Source organism: Salvelinus sp. IW2-2015, linkage group LG21 (genome assembly GCF_002910315.2).
Source record: "Salvelinus sp. IW2-2015 linkage group LG21, ASM291031v2, whole genome shotgun sequence".
NCBI classification, from domain to species: Eukaryota; Metazoa; Chordata; class Actinopteri; order Salmoniformes; family Salmonidae; genus Salvelinus; species Salvelinus sp. IW2-2015.
In genome coordinates this window covers 5,316,271-5,339,451 of record NC_036861.1, presented here as the reverse complement: position 1 = coordinate 5,339,451, position 23,181 = coordinate 5,316,271, and the positions used below count along the sequence as shown (strand labels likewise).

Sequence of the window (23,181 nt, the reverse complement as noted above, 5' to 3'; positions counted from 1 at the left end):
AACGCAGCCGGCCGCGACCGGGAGGTCCGTTGGCCTAGCGTCGTCCGGGTTAGGGAGGGTTTGGCCGGTAGGGATATCCTTGTCTCATCGCGCTCCAGCGACATTTGTGGCGGGCCGGGGGCAGTGCGCGCTAGCCAAGGGGGCCATGTGCACGGTGTTTCCTCCGACACATTGGTGCGGCTGGCTCCGGTTGGAGGCGCGCTGTGTTAAGAAGCAGTGCGGCTTGGTTGGTTGTGCTTCGGAGGACGCGTGGCTTTCGACCTTCGTCTCTCCTGAGCCCATACGGGAGTTGTAGCGATGAGACAAGATAGTTATTACTAGCGATTGGATACCACGAAGAAAAGGGGATAAAAGGATGGAGTGAAAAAGTATGGTGCTTAAAGACACACAAAGCCTGCAATGGCATTGCCATTATCTCCAGGCCGTGCCGAGTTCAACGAAGTGCCCCGCTTGACCGTAGCTAGCTCGGTCTGAGTGCAGCGACAGGGACAAGAAGAAGGACCCAAATGACCCTTTGACCTCATTTCAATTCTTTTTGCTTTTGGGAGACAGAGAGAGAACCGTTAAGGTTAGAAGCACAATTTGACCTCAGGAACGTTCCTAAGGTCCTCCGATCTGTGCAAGCCTAACATTGACCGTGTGGCATTAACCCTTAATAGTAAAAGAAGGTGTTTACATCAAACAGTTACAATGACATCTCACCCCATAGGAACACATTGCCTGCACCCCTAAATTCAACCTGAAGCCTATGTGGGTTATGAATGTCTTATGAACCTGTCTTCAATGACAATCCATCAAGCCACTATGAGGTCTACCTGTGTTGATTCTAAGCTTCCTGGAGCAACCGGAAGTGATAAAATCACCCTAAAAGTGTTTTGCCATACCCAACCAGCAGTTTGATATATAGTGCATTCAACCCTGTGTAAATCAGTCAGTTCTTAACGTATTAGACTTAAAACTCAGGATTCTGTAAAAGCATACCCCGATCAGGATATGTATTTACTTATAGCTTCCTGTGCCAACCGGAAGTGCCTTAAAATGGGGTCATAGTGCTGTTTCGAAGGTTTAAAAAGGTCAGATCTTTCCAAAACTTTAAATGTGTGAATCGGTCAACCCTCATGAACTGTAAATCAGTAATTTCGCTAAACAGATGTAAAAGAAAAGCCTCTCTCTACAACACACACACACACACACACACACACACACACACACACACACACACACACACACACACACACACACACACACACACACACACACACACACACACACACACACACACACACACACACACACACACACACACACACAGCAAGGACGGAGTGAAAAAGTATGGTGCTTAAAGACACACAGAGCCTTAAATGCTTTTAGGGGGGATCCAGACTTCCATACCCGCTCTGGGAGCGCTATACTACCGCCCCAAATCAATGGGTGCTGGCCTGAGTGATTTATGGAGGTTTTCAAAAAATATTCTGTTTTTTCTTCTTGAAAATATTTTATGTTTTTTCTTCTCGAGTCAATGGCCTGAGTGATTTATGGAGGTTTTCAAAAAATACTAAGTCCAAACTTTTCGTGCACCTGGTATTTTTTGGGGTTACCAGGTGTCATTTTTCAAAACGGTTGAAATTGCTTTTAGGGGGCATCCAGAGTGTCACATGACCGGATGAGGTAACTATTCTTGTTCTTCTTGTAACTTTCGGTTAGGCCGTAGGCTAGAAGCTTTCCGGTGTTTTGCTGCTCGACACAGGTCGACGCAGGTATTGCACTTGATTTATCGTTATCGTAACCGTAGGTGTAGCCAAGTGGAAATACGAAAGCTTTCTAGCTATTTCGCACTGACGGTAATTTGAACACAAGAACGTTTCTAGTGAAAAGGTGCTTACACTCAGAGCCATGTATTTACACTCAGCCACCCTAGCCTTATTACGGGTTAACGTTTTGGTAATTTTGGTTGGCCAACAAAATGTAAGACTACAATGACTGCATACGTTTCCCCAAATGTTATACAAAAAAAAAATGTTTTGTTATTGATGGACAATGGCAAGGCTCCCATTGTATTTTCAGTTACATTCTGTTCAATAAAAATGGTTTACACGTTTATTTTTTAAGAAATACATGGAACTACAACCGAATAAAACACCATTAACCATCATGCATTGCTTACATTCATTCTATACTGAAAAGTCTGTCCAGAAAAATCGAAAACAGTACATATAGGCATAAAACCACAATGTTTTAATAGGGATTAAATAAAGACAATATATATATAACCTCTTATGGTTATATGGTTAAAAAAAAGACAAAATATCTATATATTCATAACGTAAAATAAATAAATACAGGCGATCGCGTCTATGGTTGTTGCAACGGCTTGTGTCGCCTACTGGTTAAATTCGTGTCTTTTCGCACAAATTAAGTAGCACAGAAATTCGTGTATTTTCAAACGAATTGAACCACCCCAAAACACCCCAAAAATGCACAAAAACGCACGAAATCTGCTGAAATACATTTTGTACATATATGCGCGAATTGAATGTGAGGCTGGGCTGTCCATTTACATGGAAATTCAGCATACAAATACACAAATGTAACACGCTATAATACATGCAGCACGGAAAACTGGAACGTTAGCATAAAAATTGAAATTAAACCTTTAAGAGCACTGAACTAACACAGTTAACACAACATCTAGCAACGAAATTTGGGTAGCACTATCTGTGCATTATAAGGCATTATAATAGCCTATCATCATCTCCTATAGATAGCCTACTTAATCAAAAAAAAWTATTGGCAGCCTTAATACATTTTTTTTTTGATTGAAGCATTTACTTTGAAATACATTTTCTAAAGGCGAAAGGGTAAATTACACAGACTATTTTAGTACCAAGCAATCGTGAATTTAAGATGCCTAAAATAATTTTGTCCGATGCCGTAAGTAAATTTCAGAATAGATACAAGTGTCAAAAAGTTGGTTAATATGAAGAAATGTAGGTCTAATTGATCTGATATCATTGATTTGACTCAGTCACTGCAACAACGTATTGTAACGACCCTAGGTTTATAAGCGCGGAAATCGACTCTGCCGCACGAGCATGCTTTTGCGGCACAGTCGATAGCGCGCCGGACTTCGAGCTAGAAGGTCGAGGGTTCGAGACCTGCTCCCTGCCTGTTTCATTACAGTATTTAGACTATCTAGACAAGTAAAAGACTAATTTATTGCAAGCGCTCTCATTTTCAGCACCTTGGACAGCGGTTTTAGGCTACATGGGAGTCCTTGTCTGCAGTCGCTGACTTGCTCTCAATTTGACAGCAGCGCGTCCCTGTAAAACGTATAGGCTGGCTACTCTACTAATATTTTTCATTATACACTGGGCTTTATTAAAATGAGTTAATCATGTAGTAAATGAAACCCACAACAACTTGTGCTTAGCCTACAACTTCACCCAAATACAATAACACACTGACGTTTCCTTAGTTGCAAATCAATTTCCTCGAGGACAAAACATAGCTCAAGTCAGAAACGACAAGTGATTTTCCCCCGCAGGGCATCAACCTCGGGGTATAATTGGGATTAGCTAAGTACACGTCATCCCTCTCAGACAACACACTGTGCGCCGAATAATATTTTTAGACTGGATTTAGAGAAAGAGGAGCCGGTCAAGTGTTTTCTCAGAGGAAGCACCTTTGTGTCTTAGCAAGTAGAGAGCGCGCAGCTCCGTGTATGTCTCGGCAGCTGGAACGTTCGGACAACAAAATGTCAGCCAATAATGCTTTTCAYGTGGCTAACATTCCATGGAGGAACAACAATTTTACCATGTCGAATAAAGACCCACCTTTCTCGGATCAAGGGGAGACCATTATAGGAGTATACCTGCTGGTGCTAGGTGGGAAAACTTGCTTATGTAGTTGTTGGAATGTAATTCCGTTTTTTAAAATGTAGCTTTGCTTTTATGATGCAAATACTTTATTTAGTTTTGCTTTCATGGCAAAAAAATCTGGAAAAATGTCACTAATGGCTAGTTTACCACTTCATAATAGTTATTTTATTACCTAAACGTTAGGGTAAGACGAATGACAGTAGTTTTTACTAATTTACAACAAAAAAATCATCCAGAGAGTAGTCTACATTTATCTTGTTCTTTTTTAACTCTACCACATTTTGGCATCGCAATAAACAACAATTGGATGAAGAGTTCGATTGCACTGCAGAATACAAATCACCAAAACCAGAAACCTTTGTTAATGCAGTTATACTACTGTTACTGTCAGTGTGGTGTATGGGCAACGGTTAGTGGGTTTGGTGCTATAAGTAGCCCAGGACAAAGAGGGGTGAATCCTGCAGCCATTCAGATCCTGTCTAAGCCGTGGAAATCGTCAATCAAGAAAGAATGGCAGCCAGCCAATCTGACGTTCTTTAAGAGAGGGCAGAAAGACGTGTAATTACCTGTTAATTGGGGCAAATGTATTCGCATTTATTTAAATTGATCCTGACTTTTGAAATCAATAGGGTGACTGTCATTTTATATCCTATCCTGTAAATACTTACTATTAGGTCTAAGGGACATTTCATGARGGAAGGTTTATGCTAATTTTAGTATTTGAATATGCAGTGTTTGAAGAGAAGGTCAGTAGGTTAAAATCACAGATGAGGCACTTTGTCACCTCAATGCACCATGCTGCTTTATGAGCTGCATTTTGTATGGTGTGACTACAATTCCATTACATTTCACAAAACTGACAAGGCCTTTGCTCATAGGTATGAGTTTCCCTCTATGTAGTGTTTTTAGCTATATAAAGCCAATCAGTTAGTATGTCAATGTTTTTTTTCCTCGTCAGGTTGGCTGTCGTGGTTCGGCAACAGTATTGTGATCTTCGTCCTGTACAAGCAGCGCGCGTCGCTGCAGSCCACGGACTATCTCACCTTTAACCTGGCCATCTCCGACGCCGGTATTTCCATCTTCGGCTACTCCCGGGGGATCCTGGAGATCTTCAATGTGTTCCGGGACAACGGATACCTGGTTACCTCGATCTGGACATGCCAGGTAGGCAATGAGGGTATCTGGTTGGAGGGGGGAAAGTTGTTTTGAGAAGTGAGATGCTTCACATTTGTATTGGATGTGAATGGTAATGTGTTGCATGTGTAGCATGTGCCATCCTACTGCAGGATCTGATACTATACTCACTCACTGCAATACTCACAAGACACAGACATGACCGCCATCCCGTAAAACATGGAATGATTGGACAGGACTTTAGTCGTTCAGGTCTCCTGGAAGGTGATGTCACTGTGAGATGCTGACTTCGCCATCCTCTACACAAATGTCAAATACACAAACAAGACAACTTACCTTTACGATTGCCGAGTTGCAAAAACACTGCTCTATGGCATAGTTTCTATTGCCAGTTCTTTATCATTTCCTGCTAATTGCCTAGTTAAGAATATCAATGGTCCACTCCGAATGGAGACTAAGTAAACATAACACAATGGATAAAGCATAGAAATGTGTTGCAACAGATCATTATATTCACTACACTACAATGGTTCTTTGGGGGGGATGGTCCTTTCTATTATTAGCTTGGTTACGAATAGAATATTAACAATGGGTGCTTCGGACAGTTGATCATTAATTCAATAAAAAGTAGCGTGTTGGCACATTCATCACTTTAAGTGATGACGATGAGTCACCTGGAAGAAGCGAGAGGTTTGGTTTTTACAAGGTGTCACAAAGGCATTATATTGCTAACTACAGCACAGGGGGAAAAGTATGTAGGCTTTACCTGAAGTAATATAATTTTAACACTATCTTAGGGGGGAATAAGAATGCTTTTGCCACACCAACAGCCAAACATAGATGGATGGTTAAGGTTTGGTACATGCTTATAGCATTTGATAAAAGAAGAAGCGTGATTTGCACAAGGGCTAATATCATTAAGGTGTCCTGTAATGTCTGGTTCCTTGCGTACACGTGATTGACAGGCAATATCCATTACCTTGTTTTATTGGGGCCTCTTGAAAATATACATTTTGGTTCAAGCCTATCAATCAATTTACCACATGGGTTTTTGTTTTAGTGCACAATGTGAGAAAATGCCACCTTAAAAAAAACGAATGCAATGAAAAACGAATGCAATGTTCTATTTGTATCAAACGTGTTAACACAACAACAGTGTGTGTGTGTGTGTGTGTGTGTGTTTTAATGTTAATTACAGTTATTTCCCCAAGCAGGTGTTGCTGCTTGTTTGGGACAAACCGTAGTTGAATAATGTCCAACACTGAACAATATTCTTTTCATTTACTATTGGCCAATGCTAAAAACAATAAGAAAACATCCAAATGAAAATGAACTGAGAGGAGAGACAGAAATTATTTTTAAAAGACTGAGATAAAAAAATATATTTTAAGTAACAGGGCAGAGAGGACAGATGAGGAGAGTTTCTTCTGACAAAGAAAAGTGGTCCTGAGGTCAGCAGACATTGAAKGCTTGATTATAGAATGACTGGGTCAGAGTAAGGTGAGAGAAGTTGTGTCACGTTCGTCGTTTGGATGAAGAGAGGAGGACCAAGGCGCAGCGTGATAAGAATACATTCTTCTATTTATTATAACGAAACGAACACTTAAACAAACTATGCAAAAACAACAAACGAACGTGAAGCTATATATTAAACAAGTGCAGACACAGGCAACTTACATATAGACAATAACCCACGAAATACCCAACGGAATATGGCTGCCTAAATATGGTTCCCAATCAGAGACAACGATAAACAGCTGCCTCTAATTGAGAACCAATCTAGGCAACCATAGACAWACAAACACCTAMACTAGTAAACACCCCATAAACATACAAAACCCCTAGACAAGACAAAACACATACARCCCCCATGTCACACCATGACCTAACCAAAATAATAAAGAAAACAAAGATAACTAAGGTCAGGGCGTGACAAGTTGTCAAAGATGAGATTGCGGACTATAGGATAAGTGTACCTATTAAGCCCACCAAAATCTAAGTTTAGACATTTCTAACATATACTTGCCCTCATTGTTGTAAGAAAAGTGGAGATAATATGAAAGATGAATCTCTCATTGTGAAATTGAATGACTTGATTTTCACCATTTGTTTATATAAGAGAAAAATATTTGATCAAATATGTGGAAAGTCCGGACTGGGTTTAATGGGTACTAAATGTACCCTRTAAGCCCATGGGTGTTCCAAATAAGCCCACCTCTAAAATAATAAATGTAAATATATTTCCTAATGCTGAAAACTTACAAACTGACATATTTTATGTAAACTTCAATTATAGTAATCTCCCCTAAAGTTATTAAAATCAACTGATCATTACTATTCAACATGGGTGTAGCACTCATAAAAGTGGGTGTCCAATCGTATCCGCAGAGAACAATGTGTGCCCAGGCTTTTGTTCATGCCAACCGGTACACACCTGATTCGACTAATCAACTAATCATAGACTTCAACCAAGACTTGATAAGTTGAGTCAGTGATACTGCTTGGTTAGAACAAAAACATGCACCCTCGCCGGCCCTCTGTGGATAAGACGCCATGCACAAAGACCATAACACAAACAACTTTCAATGAATTATCTGAAAGCTGGTTCACATTTGCTGTAGTCTTATTCTTGTTCGTTAGTTCAACTTGTCTTCCTAAAGCCTGTCCGAAGACAGTTTAAAATCTCCCTCTCCACTGTTATATTACAAAGGTACATGTGGTAAGCCCAAATATAGAAAAACCTGGATGAACGATGGACAATATGACAATGCCCCTTGGCTCTAACTGCATGAGCAGTCATCCAATAGTCATCTTCTTGTCCCTCATTTGTTTCCATTTTTGTCCAATCCTTCTAGGTCTTCCATCCCTGATATCCTTTAACCCCGATCTTATTCTTCACTCTCTGCATCAATGACTATCTGTCCACTCCAAACGTCTTTGAGAGAGTACAGAGGCTTTTAATTGTTTTTAATCTGGGTCAACGAAACCACGAATAGATGCATAAGATGCATAAATGTAGTTTGAGTATTTGAATGAAAATACATCTGAAGAAAAAACACTTATGGTCAGGTTCATTGAATATTAGGGATATCAACACACAATCTCCATGTGTTTCGATGCAAACCAGGCTACTGGGCTTAATTGGAACAACAGTTATTTATGGTAAAAAAAAAAAAGACAGAATAGCAAAGTTCAGTCATAAAATATTTGGAAACCAATGGTTTGGGGTATAAATATACCCTATAGACTACAATAATATGTGACGTTAGTATTGATCATATTGAACAATATTATTTTAATTTACATTCTGTATAGAGCGAGTGATTTTTGTGCTACTGTGCCCTTCAAGCCTACCTGAGATAAATGTCAAATTTACAAAAAAGGCAACCATGTATAACAATGCAAGGTTTATTTAACAGTAAAATAAGACTGTGCATCAAAAAGGTGCATCAGAGTCACCTCCACACCAAAGTTTTTTTGCAGTTTTGTAATTGACAACTAGTAGGAACTTACACATACATGTAGCTGTCTTTCACAACTTCCGCCGAAGTCGGCTCCTCTCCTTGTTCGGGCGGCGTTCGACGTCACTGGCATTCTAGCCATCGCCGCTCCATTTTTCATATTTCCATTTGTTTTGTCTTGTTCCATACACACCTGGTTTTCATTCCCTAACCACACTGCATGTATTTAGTCCTCTGTTCCCCTCCATGTCTTTGTGTGAAATTGTATTTATGTTATGTGGGTATTGTTACACGCCATACTTTTCTTCTATGTTCCGTGTTTGGGCACATTTATGTACTTTTGTGGTTTCGTTGGACCGGAATAAAAAAGTGCGCCTGTTCACTATACTCTGCTCTCCTGCACCTGAATTCGCCTCCAGTACACACCCTTAACACGGTCAATAACTTAATAATAAAACATCTGATTGTCTTAGAATAAAAACTGATATGGAAATAACAATCAGATGAATTGGTTGAAACATTAAAAACCAGGAAATGTATATATTTATTTTTTTATCCAAAATTGGAAGTGGGTCAAATGGGTACGTGAGCTTAATGGGTCTGCTTACCCTAATAAGGAGCAAGTAAAATTCATGACGGGACATGAACTCTGGCATGTAACTACTTTCCAACCAGACCTGGGTTCAAATAGATGTGTATTTGAGTATTTGGTATTTAAAATACACAGAAAAAAGTATTTTAGTTTTTTTAAATACACAGCCCAAAACAAGTACTTTTATTGAAGTATTTGAATTGTTATTTGTAAAAGCCAAATCTACCAAATTGTATTTGAGAGTATTTTCAAATACTTTCCAAGTGTATTTCCAAATACATGAAAATATTAAACTACTTGCCTTTTCAAATAAAATATATCTGAATACTTACTTCAAATGTATGTAAAAGGAATTTAGATATTTGAAATAGCATTTGAACCCAGGTTTGTTTCCAATTATGGAGAAACCCCATTTGCAGAAAATACTATGTTGCTCGAAGCATCTCACCAGGTGTTTTTTAAATTATGGTCCAAGGTTTTCCTCCAAATCAAAATCAAATCAAATGTATTTATATAGCCCTTCTTACATCAGCTGATATCTCAAAGTGCTGTACAGAAACCCAGCCTAAAACCCCAAACAGCAAGCAATGCAGGTGTAGAAGCACGGTGGCCAGGAAGAACTCCCTAGAAAGGCCAAAACCTAGGAAGAAACCTAGAGAGGAACCAGGCTATGAGGGGTGGCCAGTCCTCTTCTGGCTGTGCCGGGTGGAGATTATAATCAGAACCACCGAGTCTTCTTGGCAAGGGTGACGTTGTCTAAACTGATGTTCATAAATGCCAGCATGGTCAATATATATAATCACAGTAGTTGTCGAGGGTGCAACAAGTCAGCACCTCAGGGTAATGTCAGTTGGCTTTTCATGAGCGTCATTAAGAGTATCTCTACCGCTCCTGTTGTCTCTAGAGAGTTGAAAACCGTAGGTCTGGGACAGGTAGCACGTCCAGTGAACAGGTCAGGGTTCCATAGCCGCAGGCAGAACAGTTGAACTGGAGCAGCAGCACGGCCAGGTGGACTGGGGACAGCAAGGAGTCATCATGCCAGGTAGTACTGAGCATGGTCTTAGGGCTCAGGTCCGCGAGAGAAAGAAAGAAGAGAGAAGAGAGAATTAGAGAGAGCATACTTAAATTCACACAGGACACCGGATAAGACAGGAGAAGTACTCCCAGATATAACAGACTGACCCTAGCCCCCGACATTAACATACTGCGCATAAATACTGGAGGCTGAGACAGGAGGGTAGGAGACACTGTGGCCCATCAGATGAACCCGGACAGGGCCAAACAGGCAGGATTAACCACACACTTTGCAAAGCACAGCCACACCACTAGAGGTATCTTCAACCACCAACTTACCATCCTGAGACAAGGCCGAGTATAGCCACACAAAATCTCCGCCAGGGCACAACCAAGGGGGGCGCCCAACCCAGACAGGAAGATCACGTCAGTGACTCAACCCACTCAAGTGATGCACCCCTTAGGGAGCGGATGAGAGAGCACCAGTAGCCAGTAACTCAGCCCCTGTAATGGGGTTAGAGGCAGAGAATCTCATGGAGAGAGGGGACCGGCCAGGCAGAGACAGCAAGGGCGGTTCGTTGCTCCAGAGCCTTTCCGTTCACCTTAACATCTGGGCCAGACTACACTCAATATCATGACCTACTGAACAAATGAGTCTTCAGTAAAGACTTAACTCTCTGGGATCGTTCTGTCGGCGCTACTGACGCGTCCACCTCGCCACAGCCAGTGAATTGCAGGGGCGCAAATTCAAAACAACAGAATCTCAATTAAAATTCCTCAACCATACAAATATTTTACACCATTTTAAAGATCATTTTGTTATACCACACAGTGTCGATTTCAAAAAGGCTTTTCGGCGAAAGCAGAACACATCTTTCACGGCCGTTAAGAAAAGAAGAGCCGGACATTTCACTTTTTATTAATAAAATGACGCCACGCAAACCAATAAACTAAAAACAACCGTGATGCTAAAGGCTATGTGCCTAAACAAGTCAACTTCCCACAAAGACAGGTGGGAAAAAGGGGTACTAAGTATGTTCCCAATTAGAGACAACGATTAGACAGTGTCCCTGATTGAGAACACTACCCGGCACAAAATAGAAAATCATAGAAAAACAAACAACATAGAATTGCCCCCCCAAATCCCACCTGACCAACCAAAATAGAGACATAAAAGGATCTCTAAGGTCAGGGCGTGACAGTACCCCCCAAAGGTGGACCCGGCCGCAAAACCTAAACTATAGGGGAGGGTCTGGGTGGGCATCTATCCGCGGTGGGCGCGCTCAGGTGCGGGGACGCAGACCCGCTCCCCCTAGGCTCCCCACTTTGGTGGCACTCTGGTCGGGGAACCCCGTGCCTAGTGTTCCGGACTGGCACCCTCGTATGCGGGCCCGACTGAGCACCCTCGTTGCGGGCCCGGACTGGGCACCTCTGTTGGGCCCAGATGGGCACCCTCGTTGCGGGCCCCAGACTGGGCACCTCGTTGCGGGCTCCGGACTGGGACGCGCTCGGCTCCGGACTGGAGCTTCGTGCTGGCGGCTCGGACTGGAGATCGTTGCTGGAGGCTGGGGTGGAGGCGGACGGGATGAACAGGCTGGGGAGACCTACTGGAGCCTGGTCTGTAGAGGAGGCTTGGCACCACTCTTCCAGGCTGAATGCCACTCTAGCCCGCACCTCCAGAAGGCAGGCACAGGTCGAAGCGGGCTGTGGGGAGCACTGGAGCTCTGGTGCTTAGCACTTGCACGCGCCTCTTGTTCTGCATGCCCATTTAGCCCGGCACGTGCGGGGAGCTGGACAGACTGGGTTCTCCTGGCGAACTGGGGAACCGTGCGTAGAGAGGCACTCAAGCACCGGGCTGTGGAGCGCACTGGAGGTCTGGACGCCAAGCTGGCACAAGACGTGCAGGGCTGGGGGGCGCACAGGAGGCCTGGTGCGTGGGCTGGCACATTCTTCACAGACAGCTTCTAGCGAGGGCAATTTTGGGGCTTCACCATGTTTCATCGAAATGTACAGCTTGTGGTATCCGCATAGCAGTGAAAGTTAACATTATGTTTTCGAATGACATCCCCAAGACGTAAAATATATAGTGAAAACAATAGTGGTCCTAAAGCGGTACCTTGAGGAACACCGAAATTTACAGTTGATTTGTCAGAGGACAAACCATTCACAGAGACAAACTGATATCTTTCCCGACAGATAAGATCTAAACCAGGCCAGAACTTGTCCATGTAGACCAATTTGGGTTTCCAATCTCTCCAAAAGAATGTGGTGATCGATGGTATCAAAAGCAGCACTAAGGTCTAGGAGCATGAGGACAGATGCAGAGCCTCGGTCTGACGCCATTAAAAGGTCATTTACCACCTTCACAAGTGCAGTCTCAGTGCTATGATGGGGTCTAAAACCAGACTGAAGCATTTCGTATACATTTTTTGTCTTCAGGAAGGCAGTGAGTTGCTGGCCAACAGCTTTTTCAAAAATTTTGAGAGGAATGGAAGATTCGATATAGGCCGATAGTTTTTTATATTTTCTGGGTCAAGGTTTGGCTTTTTCAAGAGAGGCTTTATTACTGCCACTTTTAGTGAGTTTGGTACACATCCGGTGGATAGAGAGCCGTTTATTATGTTCAACATAGGAGGGCCAAGCACAGGAAGCAGCTCTTTCAGTAGTTRAGTTGGAATAGGGTCCAGTATGCAGCTTGAGGTTTAGAGGCCATGATATTTTTCATCATTGTGTCAAGAGATATAGTACTAAAACACTTGAGTGTCTCTCTTGATCCTAGGTCCTGGCAGAGTTGTGCAGACTCAGGACAACTGAGCTTTGGAGGAATAGGCAGATTTAAAGAGGAGTCCGTAATTTGCTTTCTAATGATCATGATCTTTTCCTCAAAGAAGTTCATGAATTTATTACTGCTGAAGTGAAAGCCATCCTCTCTTGGGGAATGCTGCTTTTTAGTTAGCTTTGCGACAGTATTAAAAATACATTTCGGATTGTTCTTATTTTCCTCAATTAAGTTGGAAAAATAGGATGATCGAGCAGCAGTGAGGACTCTTCGATACTGCACGGTGCTGTCTTTCCAAGCTAGTCTGAAGACTTCCAGTTTGGTGTGGCGCCATTTCCGTTCCAATTTTCTGGAAGCTTGCTTCAGAGCTCGGGTATTTTCTGTATACCAGGGAGCTAGTTTCTTATGACAAATGTTTTTAGTTTTTAGGGGTGCAACTGCATCTAGGGTATTGCGCAAGCTTAAATTGAGTTCCTCAGTTAGGTGGTTAACTGATTTTTGTCCTCTGACGTCCTTGGGTAGGCAGAGGGAGTCTGGAAGGGCATCAAGGAATCTTTGGGCTGTCTGAGAATTTATAGCACGACTTTTGATGCTCCTTGGTTGGGGTCTGAGCAGATTATTTGTTGCGATTGCAAACGTAATAAAATGGTGGTCCGATAGTCCAGGATTATGAGGAAAAACATTAAGATCCACAACATTTATTCCATGGGACAAAACTAGGTCCAGAGTATGACTGACAGTGAGTAGGTCCAGAGACATGTTGGACAAAACCCACTGAGTCGATGATGGCTCCGAAAGCCTTTTGAAGTGGGTCTGTGGACTTTTCCATGTGAATATTAAAATCAACAAAATGAGAATATTATCTGCTATGACTACAAGGTCCGATAGGAATTCAGGGAACTCAGTGAGGAACGCTGTATATGGCCCAGGAGGCCTGTAAACAGTAGCTATAAAAAGTGATTGTGTAGGATGCATAGATTTCATGACTAGAAGATCAAAAGACGAAAACATWTTTTTTTTTTTGTAAATTTAAATTTTCTATCGTAAATGTTAGCAACACCTCCGCCTTTGCGGGATGCACGGGGGATATGGTCACTAGTGTAACCAGGAGGTGAGGCCTCATTTAACACAGTAAATTCATCAGGCTTAAGCCATGTTTCAATCAGGCCAATCACATCAAGATTATGATCTGTGATAAGTTCATTGACTAAAACTGCATTTGAAGTGAGGGATCTAACATTAAGTAGCCCTATTTTGAGATGTGAGGTATCACGATCTCTTTCAATAATGGCAGGAATGGAGGAGGTCTTTATTCTAGTGAGATTGCTAAYGCGAACACCGTCATGTTTAGTTTTGCCCAACCTAGGTCGAGGCACAGACACGGTCTCAATAGGGATAGCTGAGCTGACTACACTGACTGTGCTAGTGGCAGACTCCACTAAGCTGCCCTGTCTATGTTGGTAGACAAAATGAGAGTACCCCTCCAGCTAGGATGGAGTCTGTCACTCCTCAGCAGGCCAGGCTTGGTCCTGTTTGTGGGTGAGTCCCAGAAAGAGGGCCAATTATCTACAAATTCTATCTTTTGGGAATAGACTCCAATAGACATATGCATTGTCCTCCAAAGTGTATCTGACCATGAGGCAAAAGTGAATGGGGCTTGGATGTAAATATATTAGATTAGATTAAGTAATCTGATCAGTCAAAGTACATTGGCTCCTGTCTCTACTAGGAAGATACATTGAAGTTAATTTGGTAGAAGCTGTCGATCTTGATCAGACATACTCACCACTGCTGACCATAGCTGTGCTGGCCTGATCTTTAACTCCATTCAATGTAGCTAGATCAGCTCTTCTGTGTTCTGGCAATATACGTGTTCATCCTGGTGAACTGAAAACTGAACAACCAGGAGAAGGATTTGGCAAAGTAGAGAGGAGCCCTATTCACACAAAATCAGTAATTGGTTAATGATGGATTTGTTAAGTACGTGAACCCAAACAAGTATTCAGCAGCAGGATACTTGTTTTTCAACTTGATCTTCTGAGTGATTGGAGTCCTTCAACTTCTGCAAGAACAGTGGATGTCGTTTTTTTTCTACTGTATTTGTTTTGAGATTCTCTTCCCTACACCCCCTCTAAGCATCACTAACAGCATTGGTGGTCTTTCCCAGGTGGACGGCTTCTTCACCTTGGTCTTCGGCCTCAGCAGCATCAATACTTTGACTGTCATCAGTGTCACAAGATACATCAAGGGATGCCATCCGAGTAAAGGTAAGACACTGTGACACGACCTTAACCTTTAATCTTCATCTCAATGATTCCAATAAAGTTGGAAGACAAATGCCCCCTGTAGGCTAGACGTTCTGGTCAGATACAATGTTCTTGTGGGAGCCTTTCTTTTAACTTTCAACTCTTTTCCTTTACCTAGCTCACTGCATAACCAACACAACCATAGGCGTGTGCCTAATATTCATCTGGTTGGGGGCTGTGTTCTGGTCGGGAGCGCCCCTTCTGGGCTGGGGGAGTTACACAGGTGAGATAAACATGGCTAGTAATCATGTGACATACTATTTGAAACAGGGGCACTTACTTGTGGTTCTTGTAACATTGTGGTTGGGGCAACATTTTCAAGATTTGTATGTGCACAATGACGACAAAAAAATAATACCACTAAAGCAAGTTGCTATCTAAAATATTAGCAGAAGACAATCTTTAAACGAGAACTGACCACATTTTGACATATATGGACCTTTTTTCACACTTACCCTGACTTTTCGAAGTGCCAAAATAGAGGAAATTCTTACATTTTAAACTATCTTCACCTGAACAAATATTTTTTAAATGCCAACACACAAACACATGAAGGTGAAAAACAATGGTCTATCTCAAACTCCTCCTTCTTTTAGATCGTGGTTATGGAACGTGTGAAATCGACTGGGCCAAAGCCAACTACTCCACCGTCTACAAGTCCTACATCATCTCCATCCTCATCTTCTGCTTCTTGGTCCCCGTGCTGGTCATGCTCTTCACCTACGTGTCRATCATCAACACAGTGAAGAGAGGCAACGCCATGGCCGCTGAGGGAGACCTGACGGACAGGCAGAGGAAGATTGAAAGGGACGTCACCATTGTGAGTAGGATTCAAATCACATCAACGTTTATTGGTCGTGTACAAAGATTTGCAGGTGTTATCAGCAGGTGCAGCGAAATGCTTATGTTACTAGCTCCAAGAGTGCAGTAGAATGTCTCACAAATGGCCTCCCGGGTGGCGCAGTGGGCTAGCTGTGCCACTAGAGATCCTGGTTCGAGTCCAGGCTCTGTCGCAGCCGGCCGCGACTGTGAGACCCATGGGGCGGCGTACAATTGGCCCAGCGTCGTCTGGGTGAAGGGAGGGTTTGGCCGGCAGGGATGTTCTTATCCCATCATGCACTAGCGACTCCTGTGGCGGGCTGGACGCAATGCACGCTGACACGGTGGCCAAGTATACAGTGTTCCTCCGACACATTGTTGCGGCTGGCTTCTGGGTTAAGCGGCCATTGTGTCAAGAAGCAGTGCAGCTTGGCTGGGTTGTGTTTCGGAGGACGCATGGCTCTCGACCTTCGCCTCTCCCGAGTCCGTACGGAAGTTGCAGCGATGGGACAAGATGGGATACCACGAAATTGGGGAGAAAAAAACATGTAAAGATAAATATATTAACAACAAATTAAAAAGAATGTCTCACAAATACAATACAAAAATCGAAACAAGAAATCAAGAAACAATCCAGAGTAAATATATTAGAGTGAGCATGTGTCAAGAGTCCCAAAAAATTGCAGATGTACAAACAATAGGAATGTTCCGTTAAACGATGGGTTATGATTTAATGGTCATCCTAACTTTTGTTTTTTTCCCAGGTATCCATTGTCATCTGCACAGCATTCATCCTGGCGTGGTCGCCGTACGCTGTGGTCTCCATGTGGTCGGCCTGTGGCTTCCACGTACCCAGCCTCACCAGCATCTTCACCCGCCTCTTCGCCAAGTCGGCCAGCTTCTACAACCCGCTCATCTACTTCGGACTCAGCTCCAAGTTCCGCAAGGACGTCGCCATCTTCCTGCCCTGCACCGGCGATGGCAAGGACACGGTCAAGCTCAAGCGCTTTAAACCGAAAGGCGATGCTCACCAGGGTTCTGGAAGAGGCAATGGGCTCTTAGCACCTCCTCATCACCAGAAGGAGATGAAGTATGCCCCTGGAAATCCGTATCCGCTCACGGCGATTAAGGCGGCCTCAAGCCCAGATTCCGGAGTGGGGAGCCCCCCCTGTACTCCTCCTCCTCCCGCCAACAAGGAGATGTACTTTATCGAAGTGCCCCATCTGTCTGATGGGCCAGAGTGGGAATGCGACAGACTCTAAGAACAATACGTTTGTTTTTTGTGTTACTTTTTATTTAAAAACACATGGGAATTTACTTACACAAATCAAATTGCCTTTGATTCGTGTAAGTATGTATACCTGTTGATGCAATTTGTTATTTTCTTAATTAATTGTGTTCATACTTGTGATTAAAACTTTCTATTCAAAGGGAACAAGTTGAAAGATGTTTGCAATATCAATACTCATTCTGTCACTCTTAAAATAAATTCCTGTCCAACATAATAATTCAACCCCATGAGCAAACATAGGAGAAGACACGACAGAAATGTAAGTGTATCTCTTATGAAAGTGCTCTGAGATGCTCAGCTCACACATAGGCGACATACCAGTTCTAATGATAACTTTACTTGAGGCAGGCACGGCTTCATGGGCTGACTTTTTTTCGTCCAGTGAAAAAATTATCCATCTGTTCCCCCTCATTCCATGGAACTCAACACAAACCAACTTCACCTCAGATAGGACTATGTACCATAYGAAACAGTTGAAGTGAATTAAAGTGCGTTAAACTTTGATAGMCTACAATAATAAGCTACAACACCCAAAAGAACTGTACTAATACAACAAAAAAGTGGATACTTCTAAAGCCCCTGCAATACGCTCACGCGTGGGACACCTGTAGGTTTAGAACGAAACAATCCATTCCACACGCGKAATCTACTATCAAAGGCGACTGACTGCAAGGTTGATTGTGCRGATGGTGAAGTTGTAGACTGCTTTATTAAGGAGTCTAAATCAAGTCGGACGTTAGAAAGAGGAAAAAAAAAWTMGAWWRWTTTTTWTTTATTGAAAGGATCTTCGATACCCCAACCGATACCCCCACAGGACAACAGGTTGGCAGATTTAATTTTTGTTTTCTTTATCTTCATGCTTCCTTCAATTTATTTCATGATGCATCATATGGGGATGATTTCTGTATTTTCCTTCCTTCCTCCTACCGTTACTCCTTAAGGTCCAAGGACCTTGTATACTGAAATACAATATAAACACCACATACAACAATTTCTACGATTTTACTGAGTTACAGTTCATATAAGGAAATCAGTKAATTGAAATTAATAAATTAGGCCTTAATCTATTGATTTCACATGACTGGGAATACAGATATGATTCTGTTGGTCACTTTCTAATCGACCTGGCCCGGGTATCCTGGAAGGATTTTGACCTCATCCTGTCAGTAGAGGATGCCTGGTTATTCTTTAAAATGCCTTCCTCACCATCTTAAATAAGCATGCCCCATTCAAAAAAWWTWGAACCAGGAACAGATATAGCTCTTGGTTCTCTCCAGACCTGACTGCCCTTGACCAGCACAAAAACATCCTGTGGCGTTCTGCATTAGCACCGAACAGCCCCCGTGATATGCAACTTTTCAGGGATGTTAGGAACCAATATACACAGGCAGTTAGGAAAGCTAAGGCTAGCTTTTTCAAGCAACAATTTGCATCCTGTAGCACAAACTCAAAAAAGTTCTGGGACACTGTAAAGAGAATAAGAGCACCTCCTCCCAGCTGCCCACTGCACTGAGGCTAGGAAACACTGTCACCACCGATAAATCCACTATAATTGAGAATTTCAATAAGCATTTTTCTACGGCTGGCCATGCTTTCCACCTGGCTACCCCTACCCCAGTCAACAGCCCTGCATCCCACACAGCAACTGGCCTAAGCCTCCCACATTTCTCCTTCACCCAAATCCAGATAGCTGATGTTCTGAAAGAGCTGCAAAATCTGGACCCCTACAAACCAGCCYGGCTAGACAATCTGGACCCTCTCTTTCTAAAATTATCTGCCGAAATTGTTGCAATACAGAGAACAGCGTCGGCCCCTATTACTAGCCTGTTCAACCTCTCTTTCGTATCGTCTGAGATTCCCAAAGATTGGAAAGCTGCCGCGGTCATCCCCCTCTTCAAAGGGGGAGACACTCTAGACCCAAACCGCTACAGACCTATATCTATCCTACCCTGCCTTTCTAAGGTCTTCGAAAGCCAAGTTAACAAACAGATCACCGACCATTTCGAATCCCACCGTATCTTCTCCACTATGCAATCTGCTTTCAGAGCTGGTCATGGGTGCACCTCAGCCACGCTCAAGGTCCTAAACGATATCATAAACCGCCATCGATAAGAGACATTACTGTGCAGCCGTATTCATCGACCTTGCCAAGGCTTTCGACTCCGTCAATCACCACATTCTTATCGGCAGACTCAACAGCCTTGGTTTCTCAAATGACTGCCTCGCCTGGTTCACCAACTACTTCTCTGATAGAGTTCAGTGTGTCAAATCGGAGGGCCTGTTGTCCGGATCTCTGGCAGTCTCTGTGGGGGTGCCACAGGGATCAAGTCTCGGGCCGACTCTCTTCTCTGTATACATCAATGATGTCGCTCTTGCTGCTGGTGATTCTCTGATCCACTTCACGCAGACGACACCATTCTGTATACCTCTGGCACTTCTTTGGACACTGTGTTAACTAACCTCCAGAACGAGCTTCAATGCCATACAACTCTCCTTCCGTGGCCTCCAACAGCTCTTAAATGCAAGTAAAACTAAATGCAGCGCTTCAACCGATCGCTGCCCACACCCGCCCGTCTAGCATCACTACTCTGGACGGTTCTGACTTAGAATATGTGGACAACTACAAATACCTAGGTGTCTGGTTAGACTGGAACTCTTGTTCCAGACTTACAGTAAGCATCTCCAATCCAAAATTAACTCTAGAATCGGCTTCCTATTTCGCAACAAAGCATCCTACACTCATGCTGACAAACTTACCCTCGTAAAATTGACCACCCTACCGATCCTCGACGATGTCATTTACAAAATAGCCTCCAACACTGTACTCAACAAATTGGATGCAGATCTATCACAGTGCCATCCGTTTTGTCACCAAAGCCCCATATACTACCCACCACTGCGACCTGTACGCTCTCGTTGGCTGGCCCTCGCTTCATACTCGTCGCCAAACCCACTGGCTACAGATCATCTACAAGTCTCTGCTAGGTAAAGCCCCGCCTTATCTCAGCTCACTGGTCACCATAGCAGCACCCACCCGTAGCACGCGCTCCAGCAGGTARATCTCACTGGTCACCCCCAAAGCCAATTCTTCCTTTGGCCGCCTTTCCTTCCAGTTCTCTGCTGGCAATGACTGGAACGAATTTCAAAAATCACTGAAGCTGGAGACTCATATCTCCCTCACTAGGTTTAAGCACCAGCTGTCAGAGCAGCTCACATATCACTGCACCTGTACATAGCCCATCTGTAAATAGCCCATCCAATGACCTCATCCCCATACTGTATTTATTTATTTATCTTGCTCCTTTGCACCCCAGTATCTCTACTTGCACATCCATCTTCTGCACATCTACCATTCCAGTGTTTAATTACTATATTGTAATTACTTCGCCACCATGGCCTATTTATTGCCTTACCTCCCTTGTCCTACCTCATTTGCACACACTGTATATAGACTTTTTCTACTGTATTATTGACTGTATGTTTGTTTATTACATGTGTAACTCTGTGTTGTTGTATGTGTCAAACTGCTTTGCTTTATCTTGGCCAGGTCGCAGTTGTAAATGAGAACTTGTTCTCAACTAACCTACCTGGTTAAATAAAGATGAAATATATATATATATATTTAAAATAACTTTAAAAAAGGTAGGGGAGTGGATCAGAAAACCAGTCAGTATCTGGTGTGACCATTATTTGCCTCATGTGACACATTTCCTTCGCATAGAGTTGATCAGGCTGTTGATTGTGGCCTGTGGAATGTTGTCCCACCCCTCTTGAATGGCTGTGCGAAGTTGCTGGATATTGGCGGGAACTGGAACACTCAATGGGTGACATGTCTGGTGAGTATGCAGGCCATGGCGGAACTGGGACATTTTCAGCTTCCAAGAATTGTGTACAGATCCTTGCGACATGGGGCCGTGCATTATCATGCTGAAACATGAGGTGATGGTGGCAGATGAATGGCTCGACAATGGACCTCAGGATCTCATCACGGTATCCCTGCGCGTTCAAATTTCCATCAATAAAATGAAATTGTGTTTGTTGTCCGTAGCTTATGCCTGCCCATACCATAACTCCACCGCCACCATGTGGCTCTCTGTTCACAATGTTGACATCAGCAAACCACTCGCCTACACGATGCCATACACATGGTTTGCAGTTGTGAGGCCGGTTGGACAGACTGCCAATTTCTCTAAAACAACGTTTGAGGCATTCAATTCTCTGCCAACAGCTCTCGTGGACATTCCTGTAGCCAGCATGCCAATTGCACGCTCCCTCAAAACTTGAGACATCTGTGACATTGTCTTGTGTGACAAAACTGCACATTTTAGAGTGGCCTTTTATTGTCCCCAGCACAAGGTGCACCTGTGTAATGATCATGCTGTTTAATCAGCTTCTTTATATTTCACACGTCTTGTGGATGAATAATCTTGGCAAAGGAGAAATACTCAGTAACAGGGATGTAAACATGTTTGTGCACAACATTTTTGTGCGTATGGAACATTTCTAGGATCTTTTATTTCAACTCATGGAACATGGGACCAACATTTTACATGTTGAGTTTATATTTTTGTTCAGTTTACGATATCTTCAGAGGTAGGTTCTGGCAGCCAAAACAGCCAAATACTACAGCTAAACGTGAATCGATTTAAATTGCGATACGGTTCTAGAAACATGAAACCCTTTGCTTTCATATCACATCTAAATGCAAAATATACAGTAACTGTATACTGTTTTAACCGGCTTTATCAAAGTTGAAGCCGATAGTATTTTTCAATGACAACACGTTTCTGGCAACCTTCTTCCGTTACACACAGGTGTTCAGCGCATGCTAGATAGCTAATTAGCACAGGTGGTGCCTCTGTCTTCCGTCTGTCTTCCGTAATCACGCGCTGTAACATGGAAATCCTTATGCTTCCAAAACCTTACTGCAAGTGATGCCTGTTAACAAAACTCCCCCGTACAGAAGACGCCTTCGTCCAATGACTCTTATGTGTAATGAAATGGAACTGAGAGTCATGATCAAAGTCATGTAACACAAATGCGGACTATGAAAGCATTGCCTACTATTAGACCAAAGTGCTTTTCCTGTTTTTCCATTTTGATTCCAACATGGCGCCGACAGAGATGGTCGCCTCGCTTCGCGTTCTTAGGAAACTATGCAGTATTTCGTTTTTTTATGTATTATTTCTTACACTGTTAACCCAGGAAATCTTAAGTCTTATTACATACAGCCGGGAAGAACTATTGGATATAAGAGCAACGTCAACTTACCAACATTATGACCAGGAATACGACTTTCCCGAAGCGGATCCTCTGTTTGGACCACCACCCAGGACAATGGATCGGATCCCAGTAGGCGACCCAAAACAACGGCGCCGCAGAAGGGGCAGACGGAGCGGTCTTCGGGTCAGGCTCCGTAGACGGGTACATCGCTCACAACTCCTGAGTATACTACTCGCCAATGTCCAGTCTCTGGGTTGCCTTCCAGAGAGACATCAGAGATTGTAACATTCTCTGTTTCACGGAAACATGGCACACTCGGGATACGTTATCAGAGTCAGTACAGCCACCTGGTTTCTTCACGCATCGCACCGACAGAAACAAACATCTCTCTGGTAAGAAGAAGGGCGGGGGTGTATGCCTTATGATTAACAAGTCATGGTGTGATCATAACAACATACAGGAACTCAAGTCCTTTTGTTCACCTGACCTAGAATTCCTTACAATCAAATGCCGACTGCATTATATACCAAGAGAATTCTCTTCGATTATAATCACAGTCGTGTATATCCCCCCCAAGCAGACACCTCGACGACCCTGAAATAACTTCATTGGGCTCTATGTAAACTGGAAACCACATATCCTGAGGATGCATTTATTGTACCTGGGGATTTTAACAAGGCTAAT

General features: G+C 43.1%; 1 protein-coding gene across 1 annotated transcript; it reads left to right on the top strand.

Moving 5' to 3' along the window:
- The first annotated feature begins 3,657 nt into the window (after positions 1 to 3,657).
- opn6a (opsin 6, group member a) lies at positions 3,658 to 17,347 on the top strand. The gene is made up of 6 exons (XM_024014024.1): positions 3,658 to 3,884; positions 4,837 to 5,042; positions 15,026 to 15,125; positions 15,283 to 15,387; positions 15,761 to 15,984; positions 16,748 to 17,347. The coding sequence occupies exons 1-6, from the start codon at positions 3,722 to 3,724 to the stop codon at positions 17,243 to 17,245; spliced, it is 1,296 nt and encodes a 431-aa protein (XP_023869792.1). The 5' UTR covers positions 3,658 to 3,721; the 3' UTR covers positions 17,246 to 17,347.
- The last annotated feature ends 5,834 nt before the right edge of the window (positions 17,348 to 23,181 follow it).